Source organism: Mytilus galloprovincialis, chromosome 2, assembly GCF_965363235.1.
Source record: "Mytilus galloprovincialis chromosome 2, xbMytGall1.hap1.1, whole genome shotgun sequence".
In the NCBI taxonomy this organism is placed as follows: domain Eukaryota; kingdom Metazoa; phylum Mollusca; class Bivalvia; order Mytilida; family Mytilidae; genus Mytilus; species Mytilus galloprovincialis.
In genome coordinates this window covers 72479267-72499858 of record NC_134839.1, presented here as the reverse complement: position 1 = coordinate 72499858, position 20592 = coordinate 72479267, and the positions used below count along the sequence as shown (strand labels likewise).

At 34.2% G+C, this 20592-nt stretch overlaps 1 protein-coding gene across 1 annotated transcript; it reads left to right on the top strand.

The window, feature by feature from the left end:
• Positions 1-1580: 1580 nt before the first annotated feature.
• On the top strand, positions 1581-20300 carry LOC143064326 (interferon-induced, double-stranded RNA-activated protein kinase-like). Its single transcript, XM_076237081.1, has 6 exons — positions 1581-1726; positions 6209-6325; positions 13706-14761; positions 15434-15520; positions 16306-16400; positions 19304-20300. Exons 1-6 carry the CDS (start codon positions 1699-1701, stop codon positions 19592-19594), a joined length of 1674 nt encoding a protein of 557 aa, XP_076093196.1. The 5' UTR covers positions 1581-1698; the 3' UTR covers positions 19595-20300.
• The last annotated feature ends 292 nt before the right edge of the window (positions 20301-20592 follow it).

Here is a 20592-nt window from a genome sequence, read left to right as displayed (position 1 = left end):
CAGGATGAGCCATTAAATCTCGCCATTCCCCCTTAAAAAAATCGTAAAAATCGCGCGTTTGTTGCCAAATACATGAATTTAATATGAAGTGGTGGGGGTCCCGCGGGTTGGAACAACCCTTTTTTTTGAAGATCAATGCATTTAAAATTTAAATGGGGACATAAAGTTGGACCCCCCCCCCCCCTGTTTTGTTCTGGATTTAGACATGGATCCGCCACTGATATAAATCCGATAACAATATAAAGGTATCAAAAGAATGAATTTCCTACTTCATTAGTGAATGAAATATTTATGAAAAAAATGGATTTTGTCTTAATATTATTTATATTCAGGAATATACTTTGATTTTTTTTTTAATTCATGCTCGTCTCTAGATCTGCAAGTGTTGATCGGGATTAAACACGTGTTACCATATGATCCAATCGCAGCTTACCGCCCAAAATTGATGACAAGTTGAATGATTTTCTTCTAGGTTTGCTGCTTATTTGGACGTGTATTACATGAACACTTTTTGTTTATAGGATCAATCGTGCATTGGTGAGTTGATAGGTATTTTATCTTTTGATATTAGATTTGATTTTTATTTATTTATTTCCTGTCTTATTTTTTATTGAAATGTTCACGTCAGTATCATCCTTTCTTTACTTTCAGCATTGTCCAAAATACTATTCATGTCCATATATTTAAGAAAACATTTATTGACCGAATATTTTGCTTCATAAAGGGGGCGGTATGTTCTTTTTTGAGTATATTAACTATTTACTTTTCAACGCCATCACCCAAATGTTTTTGTTTAAATTAGCACCAGGGGCGGATCCAGTCATTTTAAAAAGGGGGGTTCCAACTATATGTCCCCATTCAAATGCATTGATCGGCCAACAAAAAAGGGGGGTTCCAACCCCCGGATCCGCCAATGAGCACTATTAACGGTATTTGGAAAATCAGGAATCATTCAAAACATTAATTTGTCATCTGCTTGACCATAATAATTTTTTTCTCATATAATTTGGGACCAAAATATCTATTTTAGGAGAAAATACCCCCCACTATTGAAGTTAAATGTCTAATCCCTTAGTGTACTGATGTGAATAGTAATTAACTGGAAATGTTTGAAAAAAAAGATATTGATGTTGTTCAATAAAAAGACGGGAAATAAGTCGGTGAACCAAAAAGTTCAAATCTAATTGAAAGATAAAGTGCCCATGAACTCACTGATCATGCACGAGTGATTCTATTCATAAAAAGTGTCCGTGTAACAACTAAAAAGAGTCCGTGTATCGTCTAAAAAGAGTCCGTGTAACACCCGTTAATGTACTGTTTTTCTATAGCTCTGCGGGGGGCAAAGTCGTACAAATGCTATATACTTTAACAAATTAATTAGGTATATTAGGGGGGGGTCTGAGATATTAAAGTGCCTGTGTTTTAAAACAACTATAGGTAACCGTACGACCTTCAACAATGATTTAGTCTTAAAAATTTTTTTTTTTTGGGTAGATTGAAATGTGTGCATTTTGGAGGACATTTGAACTCTGTTCTCTATTCACATTATTTGATGTCATCTACACAAAAACTAACTGTAAATATCATTACGCATTTTCGTTTCGTTTTGTCATTTCATTTTTCATTTCGTTTCGTTTTAATTTGTCCACGTTTCGTTTCGTTCGTTTTCAATATTTAGCATCAACATGAAGTCTGGATATGGAACAAGGCGATAGAGACGGAGAAGGTAAAACGATCACACATGATAACATTTCTTTCTTAGCTTATCAATTTTCTACTTTGAAGTTCCATGTTATATGTTTTTTCATCTAATTTATAATTAACTGCAGAGTTTATTTAGTAAAATTCATGTACAAATATTTCTACTTTCACTTTAGCCTTAGCTTTCACTGAGTTTAGCAAGTTTAGGGAAATCACAGGCGTTTGAAATAATTAATCCTATCAATAACGGGATAAAAATATACCAAACTCGACTATCACAGAGCTTCTCTCGATATTACCTATATATATATTTATTTGGGAAATGAACAATATTATGTTCAATTAAAATATTGAATTTTCAAGATGGCCTCTAAAAGCAGATGTATATCAATTAAATCTGATATACAACATGTACATAGATATAGGAAGATATGGTATGAGTGCCAATGAGACAACTCTCCATCCAAATAACAATTTATAAAAGTAAACCATTATACATGTACCTTTGTGGGGGTTTCATTTTGGAGTGGGGAGGCTAGTTATGAATAAAAAAAGGCACTGGCTACGGCAAGGATTTGTATAGTATACTATACAAATCCTTGGCTACGGTTACATGGAAATGTAACAATAATAAAAATATTATTGTTACATTGGAAACTAATTGCCGGAATGCAAAGTTGGGTGAGGAATCGATTAATTACAAATGTAACAATAATTACCAGTGGCAGATTCAGACATGACAGAGGGGGGCGTAGAGGGGACTTTTTTTTTTTTTTTTTTGGTAAATGATTAATCAGACTAGACTTCGTGAACTTTGCAATTTCCTGTGTACTTAATTTTTATGCGACAATTCATTATTCATAAAGATAATTTTTGCTGATATTTTCTGACTATGTCAAAAGTAAAATCACAACTGAAAATACTGAACTCCGAGTGAAAATTCAAAATGGAAAATTCCTAATCAAATGGCAAAATCAAATGACAGAACACATCAAACGAATGGACAACAACTGTCATATTCCTGACTTGGTACAGGCATTTTCAACAAATGTAGAAAACAGTGGATTGAATCTGGTTTTATAGAGCTTAACCTCTCATTTGCATGACAGTCGCATCAAATGCATGTGATTCGCTATGGTTGAGTTGACCAGTTTGTCGAAAAAACGTAACTCAGTAATTTTAGAATTCAAATTACAGTTACACATTGCATAGGCTGAGCATGACAATCATGACACCTTCAAAGCGAAACAGATTGAGCAAGAACGTGTTGACTTCTATTTCACAATTCCACAAAACAGAAAGTTATACTCTATTACGCTCTAATGAAGAAAAAAAAATCCACAGCAATATTATCTACCAAAATTATGTTTAACCCCAAACGCCCTAGTCTATTTTAAAATAACATAGCTGATAATGATCCCCAGTAAGTATAAGCTCTAGATAGATTTTTAGTTTAAGGTACGAACCATTTGTTTGAGGAGGCAGTCAGAGATATTTGAGAGAAAAAATCTGAATGATTTTTGCCTTAAACAAAAAATATGGCCGTTTCTGGATTGAAAACAGTAATCTTGTCCACTTTTTGCTATTAGAAACGAAAATTTCCAACAGAATTATAAAGCATGAACTGAACATGATGAATAAAAAACAGGTCCTTTTTGGGACCGGGGGTTTGCATGTCTGACTTCAATGTTATTTGGCCGATCTGATATATTGAATACTTTTTTCAAGACCAGACTGAAACCTGTCTGCTGGGTGTGGCCTTTATGTCTCCATTTGTCTACTGTCCTTTATAAATTCGTTGCCATTTCAGACTCATTCGTAGCCTTTGGTTAATTTGGAACCCCTCACTTCCCTTAATATTGTTGGGTTAAACATATCAACAAAACATTTGGATAGCCAAATCCGTCAAATTCAAATCCGTGAAAGGAATCAGAGCTTTGCATGAGGGAGATGCCGAAGTACTGGCTACTGGGCTGTTGATACCCTCTGGGACTAATAGTCCACCAGCAGAGGCATCGACCCAGTGGTAGTAATAAAATTAACGGTACCAATTTTCTTGCACCAGATGCACATTTCGACAATACACATGTCTCTTCATATAAAATATGCATGCCCCAAGTCAGGAATTGTTTAAAAAGTGCATTTTATGCTAAGTTATTTTATGTTTTTTAGCCCAAAAAAATTTCGCCTCGCTCCGCTCGGTGATGTTTAAAACCTTCACCCCCCATTTCCAAAATCCTGGATCTGCCCCTGATTACTGAGGCTACGGTTACATTACGTTATTGTTACATGAAAAACAGCAATGTACGCTAGATTGATTAAACTTAAATCTTCTATAGTTGTATTGCTTCATTCTTTCATATGTACTAAATAATACTTGTAATTTAATACTGATAAATAATAAAATATTATTATTCAACAAATGGTGTACAACTTGAATAGTTTTACTATGTATTAATGGTTTTGATGTTCTTAAATTAAGATACTACTCAAGATTAGGAGTGTGACTGTCAAAGGCGAAAAATATAGTTCAATGGTTTTACTTTTTTACAGCTTTTACATTAATGCTAGCAAGACAAATCTTTGTTTGGCTTGCTTGCTTTCTTTGTATCAGTGTTTGCTCAAGCATGGTAATTAAGATAGGCGGGGCTTCAGCTTGTATACATCATACTTAGATTGTATTGGACGTTATGTCTGAGGTTAAGGACACTTAATTTTAAAACATCACATGACAAATATTCTCACATGTTTTCTCACCTGTAAAAATACAATAATTTGTCAATGAAAGAAAAATATAAACTTTTTTCTTGTATGAGGCTGAGAAACTGGCCTTCAACATTAATTGACCTAATATTGTTTTTATAACATATCGATCTATTAGTTCAGTCAGTTATTTCCATGTCTGTCCTTCGATTATGCAACTCAAGAAAATATTCCAAAAATTGTATCGAAAAGAGAAAATCGAGTGCACCTTTTTTATGTTAAGGTGTGTTTGAGATGAATATTTTGTCTTGAAAATGTACAAAACAAGAGTATTTGATACATCATCTCGCTTTATTTTATATAGCAAAGCTACAGGTTGACTTCATAACATAAAAAAAATCACAGTACTAAAAGATGAAATATAGGGGTCAAGTGAAATACCTATCCAATGGATCACAAAATCAAAGTAGGTGTGTTCGAATAGCTATTTTACTAAAAGTACTTGACGACAGTCTTTAAGTTGGATCTCTGAAAAAAATTGTCTTCCGTTTCTACGATTGTGAAAATGAACTGGCGTAATAGGAAGATAATTTCGACGAAGTAGAATTCCTGTCTGTCTTGTATATTTACAGGTAAGGAAACATGTGAGAATATGTATCATGTGATGTTTTAAAATTTAGTGTCCTTAACCTCCAACATAACGTCCAATAAAATTTAAGTATGATGTATACAAGCTGAAGCCCCGCCTATCTTGATTACCATGCTTGAGCAAACATTGATACAAACAAAGCAAGCAAGCCAAACAAAGATTTGTCTTGCTAGCATTAATGTAAAAGCTGTAAAGTATTTAACTGCACACCTACTCTTATTACTGTCATTATACTTTGGACCAATTTTGTTTATGGTGAAAAAAATAAAACTTGGGATGCGTTTTAAACGAAACTGAAACAATATCAAGACATACATTTCATACAGCTTTATAACTTGACGCAAATTGATAATCAAAAGCAAAGTTTGCTAACTGTAACTTAAATACTAAGAAATTATGTATGTACACGTATCCGTGGAGGACGTAATTTCGTTGATCAAAAATGTGTCGGACTTTAAAAACAACTTACTGGATTTGTAGAAATTGTCATTGTAAATAAAAAATTACAGTAAATAAATTGTATGTTATAAATGTATGTAATAAATGTCCTCAATTTTTATTATTTATTACATATTACTAGTCCTATCGTACATTGCTTTTTTTCATGTAAAAATAACACAATGTAACCGTAGCCTCAATAATTATTGTTACATTCGTAGTTAAACAGGTCCTTACCCAACCATGCATTCCGGCATTTAGTCTCCAATGTAACAATAATATTTTTATTATTGTTACATTTCCATGTAACCGTAGCCAGTGCCATAAAAAAAAACATTTGAAGCTTAACAATTGTTTGTCAGAATCCTGTATCCTGCAAATCATTGCATAATTTTTTATATCACTTTTAATTTCATGTGTCCCGCCTGATATCGTTTCCTGTTTTCACTTCGTTTGAAATAGTTTGACTTTCACATGTCATGCTTACAAAAAATCAGCCAATTCATAGACAAGCTTAGACCCCAATGAGACCCATTGTGTACAGAGGTATAATATGATAACTATTTTAAAATGTTTATTGGCCCTAACTAACAGCCCAACTACTAATTATTACTATCTGTGCCTCACAAATAAAATTTGCACTACAGACATGTCCCTTTTTAGTTGGATAAGGAGTATATGACACATTATGTATTGATTGAACCAATCTTCTTATAGGTTTAAAAGAACACACAGAAGACACAAGATTACCAAACTCCACATCAAGAAAGGAGATTCCTCTCTCTTTTGATGTGGAGTTTGGCAGGAATTGTCACCTAGACGATGATTCTTCAGGTAAGTGTATTAATTGTACATACAATGTATCTACATGTAGAAATTAACATTGATGAATATGTGTACCAAGTTTCAAGTTGATGTGATTGTCATTTCTATTATGTCAATGGAATTCAGGTATTGGTATAGAACACATACCATGCTCACACAACAAAAAGCCATAATAAGTTATTTGATTGACCATTTCATTTGATGTTCCAATGGCAGCCACATAAATATTTAAATACAGTCTACAAAATAAAGTAAATAAAATTTGAACATGTAAACTATATTGTATACATGTTTATGGTATCTAAATGAAACAGTTATTATCTTAACATTGAAATCAAGTTATTATTATAATAGATCTACCAATACATGTAACTCCCATGACATAAATTCAAGCATGATCAAAGTGTCTTACACTTTTCTTGAGTTAAACATGTTAAATGCTGCAAATGCGACTGACTTCAGCATACTGGTATTCAAATCAAGAAACATAGGGTGGACTGTTCACCATGTTGACTAACATCTTCTATTAAGACATGCATATTGATGCTTGATATAGTTTATTAACAAATATACATGATTCATGTATGTTATATTTATAAGATATAAATTCTTAAGTTTTCAAAATAACAAAGACAACATGAAAGGAGACTGTATCCAAAAATTAGGTCACTGACACTGGACATTTTATATGATTTTAAGGCATTTCTTGACAATAATAAATTTTGTTTCTTTTTGTTATATTTTTTTCCTGACTGTAATCAATAACATCAATTTCATATGTATATATCATAATTTAAATTAACTATTCTGCTCTTCATGGGTGTCACTCACTCACTCATCCTCTTAGTGCCTGTCAGCACATAAGGCCTCAACCAGTACTTGCCACATTTGCTTGTCTTTTGCCTTCTTCTCGATCTCCTTCCAGGTTTTCCCAAGGTCTTTCATCTCTGATTCTATCATTCTGCGCCAGGTCTCTTTTGGCCTCCCTCTTTTTCGTCTACCATCAGGTGTCCATCTTAAAGCAATCTTGGTGATATCCTCATTTCCTTTCCTCAATACGTGGCCAATCCAACGCCATCTCTTCCTTTAAATATCTGTCTCAATACAACACTGATTGGTTTTGTGGTACAGGTCTTTGTTGGAAATAGTATTGGGCCAGAATATCTTACAGATCTTCCTCAAGCAGGTGTTATGGAATGAGGAAAGCTTTTTCATGTGTGATTGGATAATTCTCCAGCATTCTGCCCCATATAGAAGGACTGACTTCACATTGCTGGTGTATATTCTGATCTTTGTTTTCAGACTGATTGACCTTCTCTTCCATATAGACTGTAGTTGGCAGAATGCATATCTGGCTTTGCTTATTCTGGCTCTTATATCTTTTGCTGTTCCATTGGTGTTACTTAGCATGCTTCCAAGATATGTAAAGTCCTCAACCTCTTCTATGATGTTATGTCCCAAGTACACTGGTTGAATTGTGTTACTGCTGATGTTCATGAGCTTGGTCTTCTTCTCATTAATACTAGTAGTCAGGCCTATACTTTGTGCTGTTTCATTCAGTCTGGTGGTTTTGTTCTGCAGGTTGTTTCTGTTGCTGGAAAGTAGACAGATATCATCTGCAAAATCTAAATCCTCAAGAAAAGAATTCATGGTCCATCTGATGCCTGTGATTTCATTACCCAATGTTGTTCTCATACACCAATCTATTGCTGTAATGAATAAGATAGGAGAAATTACACACCCTTGTCGTACTCCAGATGTTACTTGGAATCATTCTGACTGTTGACCGTTATGTAATACACAGCATTCATAGTTGTTGTAGAAAGCTTGTATTAAGGTGATTATTTTAAAAGGTACACCATATGCCCTAAGGATGGCCCATAAGCAACTTCTTTTAATACTGTCAAAGGCTCTACGAAAGTCAATGAAATTTAGGACTAGTTTGTTTTGCCACTCTATACTTTGCTCTATTATATTTCTGAGTGTAAAAATATGGTCGATACATCCTCTACCTGATCTAAACCCTGCCTGCTCTTTCCTCAGAATTTCATCTATAGCATCATCTATTCTGTTTAAAAGTACTCTCAGTAGTATCTTGCTTGGTACTGACAGCAAAGTTATACCACGCCAGTTGTTGCAGTCACTTTGGTCTCCTTTCTTGAGTAGTTTGATTATAAGACCCTTTGCCCAATCATTTGGAATAGTGTCATGCCTCCAGATATGTTTAAACAGTTCATGAAACATGGTTGTGCTTGTTTCTATGTCTGCTTTAAGCATTTCAGCTGTTATTGCATCTAAGCCAGGTGACTTCCCGTTCTTGAGTCTAAGTATTGCCTTCCTGATCTCATCCCTTGATACTTCCCCAATATCGATGTCTAGTTCCATTCCAAACTGTTCTATAACTGGAACATCTGCCTGGTGTTCTGCATTCAATGTTTCTTTAAAGTGTTCAGTCCACCTCTCCAGTTGTTGACTTTCTGAGGCTAGTATTTTACCACCCTTGGACTTACATGGAACACTGGAGCTCGTGTGCTTACCACTTAGTTCTTTCGTGATTTTATAAACAGTGCTAAGTTCTCCTTTAGAAGCTGCTGTCTCTGCTTCTTTAGCAAGTGTCTTTAGGTATATTGCCTTATCTGCTTTTGCTTTACGTTTTACTTCTTTGTCTTTGACTGAATATTCTTTCCTTAGGGTAGTTTGGATTCGTTCTGATTTTGTGCTGTTCAATTTTGTCTTTATGTCTTTTCTCTGCTGAATGCTAGTCCATGTGTCATCACTTATCCATTTCTTCCTTTCACTTTGTCGGAGCCCTAGAGTGTTTCTTGATGTTTCTTTAAACACAGTTTCAATCCTACTCCATCCCTGTTCTAAACTTTCTACAGTACTTGGCTTGTTGTCTTGTAGGTTTTCTAACACTTGAAACCTGTTTCTTAGCTCGATCTTACATTTAAATTTCTTGAGAATTTCAGGTTGTTTTAATTTGACTGTATCGAATATTTCCCTCTTGTTGGTTCTATTCTTTACTGCTTTTCTTAGCTTCAGTCTAATTTTACCACAAATCAAGTGATGGTCACTACCACAGTCTGCTCCTCTCATAGCTCTCACGTCACAAAGTGAGTTTTTCCATCTTCCGTTTATCATCAAATGATCTATCTGGTTTTTGTCACGACCATTTGGGGAGTTCCATGTGATTTTATGGATGTTTTTGTGTGGAAAAAGTGTACCTCCAATAACAAGGTCGTTATCTCCACAAAAATCTACAAGTAGTTCTCCATTTTCGTTTATAGTGCCAAGTCCATGTTTGCCCATAACTCTTTCTCTATCTAAGTTATCATTTCCTACTTTAGCATTCATATCACCTAAGACTATAAGGATGTCATGTCGTGGTGTTTTGCAGGTTATACTTTGGAGTTTCTCATAAAAAGTTCTTTTTGTTTCATCATCTGCATCATTTGTTGGTGCATAACATTGTATCATTGTCATTTTGGCATATTTGGAATGGAATCTTGCAACAATAATTCTCTCATCTACTGGTGACCATTCAATGAGTGCACCTTTAGCCTTTTTGTTCATGATAATAGCAACCCCTTGGTGATGTTTATTATCCTTTCTACCTGAGTATATAATCGTTTCACCTGTAGATGTTGTAACAGATCCACAGTCAGTCCACCTGCATTCGCTTACTCCAAGAATATCAATATTGTACGATTGCATCTCTTTATAATTAACTACCTGGGCAGTCTTTCCACATTCATACATGGTTCGTACGTTCCATGCTCCTATCTTTAGATGTTCTTTCGGCCCCAGAAGGTTGCTTTTCCTGTTGTTAGCTTCTAGAAAGCTTTCACTAACAACGTTCATGCTGTTGCCTTGACAACGTGCATCCACTGGTATACCGTTGCAATTGTTTATGTTTACTGATCTGGTTTCCGTAACTAGAGTTTTTGGAAAGTTTGCTATAGCTTGCTATAGCAATAAACTTTCTTAAGGCATCGGCCTAACCGGAAAAGAGACGGCCTAACTTACTTTAGGAAGTGTGTCCTACTTCTAGATAATGTAGTACTGGTGTTTGAAAACTAATAATAGAAAGATGCTTTTGAAATTTTGAGCTCTTCTATTTTAATAGCATACAGCTTGAATAAAAAATGCACTGAATTTTCATCGATAAATCAAATAATTCAACTTCATTTGAAAGACGAACAAAAACTACTTCGCGGATCTGCGCTACGCGGAAAGTAAAATCAATACACACACGAGACAGCAGTTTCTACGTTATGATTTTATCGGTATTCTTCAGAAATGCGTCAGATCCATATATGTGTGCCTCCAAACGGGAGTACTACAATCCCGGTTTCAAAGGTTTCCTACCTTCCTCCGGTTGAAGAGAAAATTAATAGCGTGTTTAAAATATTTCATGAATGAACATTTTTCGTCGCTTTAAACTACGATTTTTACAAATTTCTATTCAATAAGTAAAAGCCCGAGAGTATCGGAAGAATCATGGTATCTCATCTGATCTCGGCCCACAACAAACTCGGACTATAATAAACTCGGCCTTTTACATATTCGGCATAAGAAATCGGACTATAACAAAAATCGTAATTATACTAATTGCTATTAAGACTCCTAAACAAAGTTTTTGCTCATTTCTTATTATTTTTCTCCTTGGGGTCTATTTAGTTGTATTTTGAGGGGCCAACAGAAGGGAGGAATTTACTAAAGAACCATAAGGGATTTTTTTTTTAATTTTCAATAACAATAATAAATTATAAACTTGAAGAAAACAGTAAGTGACAGACACACATGGTTTTCAGTAATGATCACAGGACCATAAAACAAATCAAATTAATTAAATTTAGGTTGAGTCCATGGTCTCACCCCACCTAACCCCTCATGTTTGAATACTTAAAAACAGTCAGATCGCCACTCCTAAACATTATATGTTCTTTATATGTTACAATAAAACAAATCAGATGAAATAAAAGGCGAGTCCCCTGAGGTCACTCTCACCCCCTGGTTTTTTGAGAACTTATTAACAGTTGAGACTTCAACCAATATACCATATATATTATTGTATGGGACAATGAAATATATCAAATGAAATATAGAGGAACTCCAGAGGGGTCAGTCACCCCACCCATAAACCATATGTATTTTTGTATGTGGCAACAAAACAAATCAAATGAAATAAAGTGGGTGTCCCTTTGGGTCAGCCCCAACCCCTCATGTCTGGGAACTTAGAAACTGTCTAGATCCCCACCCCTAAACCATATATATTTTTGTATAGGGCAACAAAACAAATTCAATGAAATAAAGTGGGAGTCCCTTTGGGTCAGCCCCACCCCCTCATGTCTGAGAACTTGTAAACGGTCGAGATCCCCACCCCTAAACCATATATATTTTTGTATAGGACAACAAAACAAATCAAATGAAATGAAGTGGGTGTCCCTTTGGGTCAGCCCCACCCCCTCATGTCTGAGAACTTGTAAACGGTCGAGATCCCCACCCCTAAACCATATATATTTTTGTATAAGGCAACAAAACAAATTCAATGAAATAAAGTGGGAGTCCCTTTGGGTCAGCCCCACCCCCTCATGTCTGAGAACTTGTAAACGGTTGAGATCCCCACCCCTAAATCATATATATTTTTGTATAGGGCAACAAAACAAATCAAATGAAATAAAGTGGGAGTCCCTTTGGGTCAGCCCCACCCCCTCATGTCTGAGAACTTGTAAACGGTCGAGATCCCCACCCCTAAACCATATCTATTTTTGTATAGGGCAACAAAACAAATTCAATGAAATAAAGTGGGAGTCCCTTTGGGTCAGACCCACCCCCTGTTGTTTGACAACTTGGAAATGGTCAAGATTCCCTCCCCTAAACCATATATATTCTTGTACTGGACAATAAAACAAATCAAATTCAAAAGAAGGCGAGTCCCTAGGGGTCACTCCCATCCCCTTGTTGTTTGAGAACTTGTAAACGGCTGAGGTCCACACCCACAAACCATATATATTTTTGTATGAGAAAATAAAATAAATCAAAATGAAATATAGAAGAAGTCCACAGGGGTGACCCAACCAACTTTTTTTGGAAAACTTATACGGTCGAGATGATCACCCCTAAACCATATATATTCTATTTTATGGGGCAACAAAACAAAACCAATGAAATATAGTGGGAGTACCTCTGAGTCATCCCCAACCCCTCATGTTTGAGAACTTGTAAACGGTTGAGATCCCCAACCCTTAATCATAAATATTCTTGTATTGGACAATAAAACGAATAAAGTGAAATATAATTAAGTCCCTCGGTGTAACCCCACCCCATCCTGTTTTGAGAACTTGTAAACAGTCAAGATCCACCCCCTTTTCGAAAACTTGAAAACTGTTGAAATCCCCACACTGAAACAACATATATTCTTGTACGGAATAATAAAACAAATCAGATGAAATAAAAGGCTAGTCCCCTAGGGCCACTCTTACCCTACCTCCTGCCTGTTTGAGAACTTGTAAACTGTCTAGATCCCCACCCCCAAATCATGAATATCACTTTACTAGACCGGACCAATTTGTATTGGACTTTGCTTAATGTCAGGCGACCTGTGGGAATGACTAATTTTGAGAGCTTTGTTTGGGAGACTTCGTAGCAGCATCCTGTTACAATTATTTCTTGATAAAGTTTTTTCTTTTTTAAGTAGGAAAAAAAGGTAACCATGCAATCTACACACTATCTATTTGAAATATTACAATCTACAGTTACAAACTTTCCACAGGTGCTATCCAGCACTTTGATTTTATGAGACGAGATAGTTAGTCTTGTGCTCAACCCCCTAACCTGGAGGGCCAGTGGATTTGTAGTTGAGGTTCCATTCCCCTAGATCGAATGCCGGCCTAGGCTTACGAGCAAAGATCTACCCGGATTGGTATCAGAGTTGTCTCTCCTAGATGGATTGCCTTCCTGGGCTATCAACCCCCATCTGACTGGCTATTTACCCATAGCTGGGACAAGGTTAATGAGTGCTAGGGCATATCCACACGCCGATGGGCATACACACTGCATCTACAGGGCCCTTGTTGCTCCCCGATCTCCATCAGTTAAGCCTGGCATCGAATGAGACCAGTATCTGTGTGTTACCACGAGGAGGCACCAATGGAGTCTTGGTAGTGTAGAGGCTATGTACTGACAGGAGAGACTGACGCACTCGGCTCTCTTTTCACATACAATGCTAGTCAGCGGCATAAATGCACTAGACGCATATCACTACCCTGTGGTTTTCACCACCAACACACTCTTCATGGGTGTCTTGATTGACAAATAAAACTATTCTTATTCCTTTTCTTATTAAGACATATTTTCAACTTTACATGTATATTGTTTTCTTTGTAGAGTCAATGTCCAATGGTGACAGTTCTAACAACGGAACTTACAACTCTAACAAAACTGATTCCCAAAGCAGCAGTCAGAGCTTGAATTTGCCAACACATGAAGAATTTGCCAATAATGCAAGGATTCAAAAAGATTTTGATGTGCTTTCAGAACTTGGCCAAGGAGGATTTGGAGCAGTCTTTAAATGCCAACATAAGGTTGATAACAACTTTTATGCTCTCAAAGTAATCCCCCATCATAGCAAAGATCGAGAATTGATATCAAAAGAAGCTAAAGTCTTTTGCCAATTCAACCATCCAAATATAGTACGTTATAATGCCAGCTGGCTATTAACAGAGGAAGTTTCTGCAGCTGATGTAGAGGATGACAACTCAGAAGAAGAGGAAGATGATGGAATCCAGTTTGAACAAGAAGATGATGGTCAACATGTTCAATGTGAACAGCAAGATGAAGAAAGCTATTCAATAGATGGAAATCAGCTATTAGTGATCCAAATGGAATATTGCAATATAACCTTAAGACGAAGAATTGACAATGCAGATTTGTCAAAAGAATTAAAATGGAAATTTTTCAATGAAATATTAGAAGGACTGGAATATATTCACAAAGCAGGAGTAATGCATAGAGATTTAAATCCTAAAAATATTTTCCTGAAGAATGGAATTATCAAGATTGGTGATTTTGGGAGTGCTAGAAATGTAGTTCAGTACCAAGATGGACTGTGTAGAAATATGAATGGCGGTAAAGTAATGGAGGATGTTATGACAGATTACATAGGCACATTACCATACAGTGCACCAGAGTTAATCAGTCGCAGATATGACAAGAGAGTGGATCTTTACAGCTTAGGATTCATCTTGTTTGAGCTTATACATCCATTTCCACAAAACACAACAGAGCAACAGAAAGAACCAATTATAAAGGGCTTGCGACTAAAAGAAATTGAGATTCCAGAAGTGATCCAAGGTAGCACAAGGCATATCATCTTAAAATTGCTGGACCATGATCCTGATGAAAGAATGACCTTACTGGATATTAAACAATGTCTAGAAAAGGGTAAGACAGTCAATATTATTTTGTTTAGCAAACTTGTGACTCAGGGGTGATGGGGTTGCTGAAGTGTTATGTTCACGTTGAAGTGGTACACCCACTCTAAATTGTGATTGTCCTTTTGCTGATATGCCATGGTCTTTATTACGTATGATGGCTTGTTTAAATCTAAAGATGTTCAGTTATTAAGGTTAGGAGAAGTGGATTTTTTAAATGGTGTTTCCTGCAGCTTTTGAATAGCATGAATAGTGCAGGTCAATTTTTTATCGGAGGGCACTCTAAGGGAAGTTAGCTACACTTTAAGTGTATCCTTTGTGTGAAGGGATCCACTTTAAGGGCACTCTTTACATTGAAATTATTATTAAATTATAAATAAAGGCAGATTTAAGATGGAAATTTCTGACTACATAAGGAACAACTTTTAAACACTTGTCCAATATACATAAAAACTCATCTAATGTAAATGTTATATCGGGTAGGGGAAATTATATTTCATCTTTGGAGGCTTTTTATTTTGAGAAGATGATATTTCAGAAGTCAGAAGATAGTTATAGAGAATAATTACATTGATAAGTTTTAAAGTTTAAGGGATATTGTGAACTAGTATAAAATTGATTTGAGTTAATATTTATTTATAATCAGTAATGCTGTTTCTTCATTATTTTCTGTCAATTATAGATATATCAAACCAACTTGGATGTATGAGGAAAAATGGTACACAGGTATATGGAGCAGAAGGTGGAGAAACCAACAGTGAAATATATCGTAAGTATTTCATGTTAAACAAATGGATAAAACTCCATGGGGTTTAAAGAGTATTATTGAACTTTAAAACTTTTTATGAAGTAAATTCTCAATTATTTGAAATATTTTTGCAGAAATAATAGGCTTGAAGAAGTCAAATCAAATTTCTTCATTCCTAATTTAAGGACCAACTAAGTGTATATAAATCAATACAAGTCACAGTTCTAACAATATCTACATAAATACACATGTAATCTAAGACACTGATTGTTTTGAATATTTAAAAATTGATAAGAATAATCATTATAAAAAAATATTTAAATTGTCCCGATGATACCTGCCTTGCAGGTGAAACATGTTGAGCATAGTAAATAAAATTGCAGATTCACACAGTTGTTGGTTCACCAGATGGAGTTCAATTTATTATAGAAAAATGAACTTTATAGATCTATATACATGAGGGGAGAGAGCCAGTACAAAGAGGGATAACTCTTTTTGTTAACTGTAACTCTCTTTCCTGTCTCATCTTGAAAATTGTGTGAAGAAGTGCTGATGTAGGATTATGGTTGTAAAGTTATAACTCTTCAAAAGAGTCAAGAAAATTTGACAAGTGTCTATTTTATTGTTTTAAAAAATCTTTTAAGGTCACTTAATCTGCATGTGGTAAAAAAATAACATGGACTTATGTTAAGTTTACACTTGAAAAGAATGCCTATGAGTAATTATATTTTCATCTCTTTTCTGTATGTAACAACTGTTTAAGTTTTTTGAAATAAAAAGCAACCCCCTTTATACTTTAATTTAAGGTTATATTAAAGAAAGAGAGAAATCAAAGGCAGTGAGTGTGCAGGATATTGACATGAATTCATCTGCAATTCCAAGAAGAAAAGAGTTACTACAGGTAACTGAAGATTATAGTTGTCTCAAAAATAAAAATATGTGCTACTGTGAGATTCATTATTCGTTGCTACAAAGTTTGAACAGGGTGCAGCACCCGCCCTTTTTATTATTGACGCCTGTGCTTTTTTTCTGCCGTCCCTCAGGCACCCTGCCGTTTTATTCGCAGAAAAATCTTCGATTTCTGCCTTTGAAATACCAGTAAATTCGTATTATTCTATGAACAGGAAGTTCAGCTACCTGTGCAAACTGTCAAATTAAGTAACCCATTAAGTGCATGGCTTCTCCTGACAGCTTTGGTGTCAAACACACACCAATTACCTTAGCTTTAGGTCATACATAATTTGTGTATATCAACAAAATGAGTTACTTCCCCTTATTTATTACCTGTTCACATTATATATTTCTTAAATTTATGTTTCTTTTCGTAAAAGGATTAAATATAAAATTAATTTAATGCAAATGCATATTAGAATATTAATTTAAATTATTTTCACTTGAATACACTTCAAAAATTAATATTTGGAAAATTATATTTTGCATCTTTACTTCCATTAAGTTATCTATCAAGTGCAATGAATTATTAAAAAATCAAAATATCTGTTTACATTCTTGGTAAGAATGTTATTGTAACAGCAACTACAGTATAAAATGAAGGAAACAGCTTCCTTAAAGGGTTTCAGGATCATGACCATATATATATGTAGGACTCTAAAGTGCGATGAGAACGCTAAAGTACGATGGTCATGCTAAAGTGCGATGGTCTACGCTAAAGTACAATGGTTCCATACGCTAAAGTGCGATGGTCCGGGAACATTTAGACGTAAATACGTAGTTTGATTATGACGTTTAGTCGTTTATACAAACTAGAAGCAGTATTCGATGATCTACGCTAAAGTGCGATACCAACTAAAAGTTGAACACGCCGGAAGATTAAATGTTATAACAATATTTGTCGGACTCTAAAGTGCGATGGGGACACTTAAGTGCCATGGTCACGCTAAAGTGCGATGGTCTACGCTAAAGTGCGATGCTTCCATACGCTAAAGTCCGATGGTCCGCGAAAATATAGACGTTAGAAATGTATTTGGATTATGACGTTATCAGTCGTTTATACAAACTAAAAATAAACACCCCGGAAGACAAATTACAAATATTTGATTAAGAAATTTCAACCAAATATTAAAAACTTAATTTATTTAAACCTTACCGTGCTTTGTCGGCTAAAGCAAAGGTGTTTTATTTTGGTAGCTGGAAGAAGAACTTGTATCCTGCAGTCTACCGTTTTACTTTAGGCCCTATAGATACAAGTAGTATTCACAAATATATCCTGTATCCTGCTTTTATTGGAAAAGAACGGATGATTTTAAAACATAATTTATGTTGCAGTTCATTTTGTGGTTCCCGTTAAAATGTTGCTTTTATAGAAAATTAACGTGTGCAATATAAAGGTAAATATTTGCATGCGTAAGTTATAAATTACCGGCTAAAACATTAGGTTGTACATTGCCGGAAAATATAACATGAATGTGTAGTCGCTACAAAAAAGGAGAAAATTAAGCTCAGCAAACATCGCCTTTCTCTCTCATTTAAATTAAACAAATAAATGTTACATATTCCGACAATAATCGAAAAAGGACGATTGCAAGGGGATGTGTTCCAATAAGCGATAGACTGTGTACGGCAACCTACACCAATTATAACAATATTAAAACGCACGAGTTGTCCAAAATTCACTTACCAGAAATATACAGTATTCTGTTACACCTAAATTACCTTTTTAGCAATTATCGCGTGGTCGGTTTTTGAGAATCATTCACTTAAGACTACTGTTAAATTATACTGCCTTTCACATCAATGTACTAGATTATAATACTTAAGATTATACAAAAGGACTATCGTTGCATTGAGTGTTCTTCAACTGTTTTTCTTTGTAAAGCCCTAGAACCTTACCCTTTGGTCCATCGCACTTTAGCGTATATACCATCGTACTTTAGCGAACAAACAACCATCGCACTTTAGCGTGACCATCGCACTTTAGAGTACCATCACACTTTAGAGTCCTACATATATATATAAATTTATGATGTCAACTATATAAAATTGTGCCAAAAGTATTGAAATATATAACTCCATTTTAACTGAAACTTGAATTTACAAGAATGCATAATATTAATAAAAGTTATGTGCTAATTGATTAAGATAATCAGTATAAATAATTGTCTTTTTTTCAATGACATTTACGCATAAAATTGACCTTTTCAAATTCTGGCTAGAACACTGTTATTATTTGTTGGATACCAATTTTGGGGCATTTCCCTGGAACCATAAATTTAAGTGTTCAATAAATTACTTAATTTGTATAGGAATATATGCAGAATATGCCAAACCACAAATTGAATTTCCACGAATTTATAAGTTTTCCTCAATTCACTGAAATTGGTACCAAAGAAAATATCTTCATAAATATACAATTAGTGTGGCTTGCTTAGTTTAAATTCAGTGTGAAAAAAAACCAAAAATGTGTTGAATAAGTATGCAATAAGTATGCAAGAAATAAACCAAAACACTGTAGGCATAGTTTTATGATACTGATTCCTAATAATGTAGCTACTATTAAGGTCTGATTATGATCCTTTATTCGCTTTCTCTCAATTCAAATGAATCAAAACTTTGACTAGTTTAAACTTGTCAAAAATTCCTGAATCTTTCAACTATTCACTTGATTCATTGATAATTCTAACAAAACCCAAACAATAATGTTATCACTTCCATATCTAAAGAAATGTTTATTCTGTAGATTATTATGAACGTTATACACTTTTACGTTGGAATGTTGGAATTTGAATTATATGTACAAAATTGATAACTGTATCTTGTTTACATACTTTTTTTTAACTTTTTTAGGGGTTAGAGTACCCAGGATGTATGATTGAACAGTACAATCTACAAAGGAAATTGATGAAACTGCAACAAACCAACATTATAGACACATTAAGTTCCCTTTCTAAGGAGAAAAGAGCAGAGATGGTTCAAAATATTCAACATCAAAATACCTATTTAAAACAACAGGAGAAAGTTATTAACATTCTTAGCAGGAAAAGTGATACATGTACACAATTTGCATCTTCCGTTTCCAGCAAAAAGGTCATGCATGAAAACCCGACAGAACACATGACCATTCCACCAAATGAATAGTTAACAAACTCATGTCAACACAAATATAACTTTCCTTTTGTCTTCAAAATCTTGTAGTAAAAATTCTTCTTAAATTTAAAATGCAAATTGGTTGAGTTTGTGCTTTAAAAATTAACTCTATTTGTTGCAAGAAATCTGTGTCTCTATGAAGAAGTGTAATTTAACTTTTAAACAAATATGAAATTTCAGTCTTAATTTTTATAGAACTTCTAAGAATAATAGAAACTCAGTTTAACATGCCATGTAGAGGTTTAAAATTTTAGGAAGATAAGAAAAGACACATTTTTTGCTATCTCCATATTTGTCCTAAAGAGGGTGCATATTTAAGGGAAAACCACTGGCAAAGAATCTCTTAACCTTCTAGAAAATTACCCAAAAAAACATTCCAATAATTAATATGCATTTATACTACGGTAACTGAAAAAATCAAACAGAGAAAAGAATATCAGCACTTTTAAAAAATTCAACTAAATAAAAAAAAAAAAAACAGCCTAATGAACACACACCATAAAAACAAACAGAAAGATTAAGAAAAACAAGCACTAAGACTTCAAAAAAATTATAAAGAAAAAACACACATTCCACATACACACCCATTTTTATATAACTTATGTGGACAAACAGAAAATGAAATTTAACAAAAAAATCGGAATACTAACAAGGCTGGTTATTTTGAAATGGACTTGTTAGATTTCAGCAATAAAAATTTAAAAAAAAATCAATAACAATATTTCCAATTCAATTCTAAGATTAATTTTAAATAGTTCTTTGTATCTTTTTTATTCAAAATAAAAAAAAACAGTCAGTTTTTCTTGCTAATAAAGATATTGTAAATAAATAATCTTGGAATTATATTACTTTAACATTTTTAAAAATGTAGAATGTGTGTAAAAAAAAAAGGAAAAATATAAAAAAAAATGATAAAAAAAGAGCAAAACAAATGAGGAACTAATGATGTCATATGGGATAAATGTGTAAATAAAATGTGAAACTTGGTG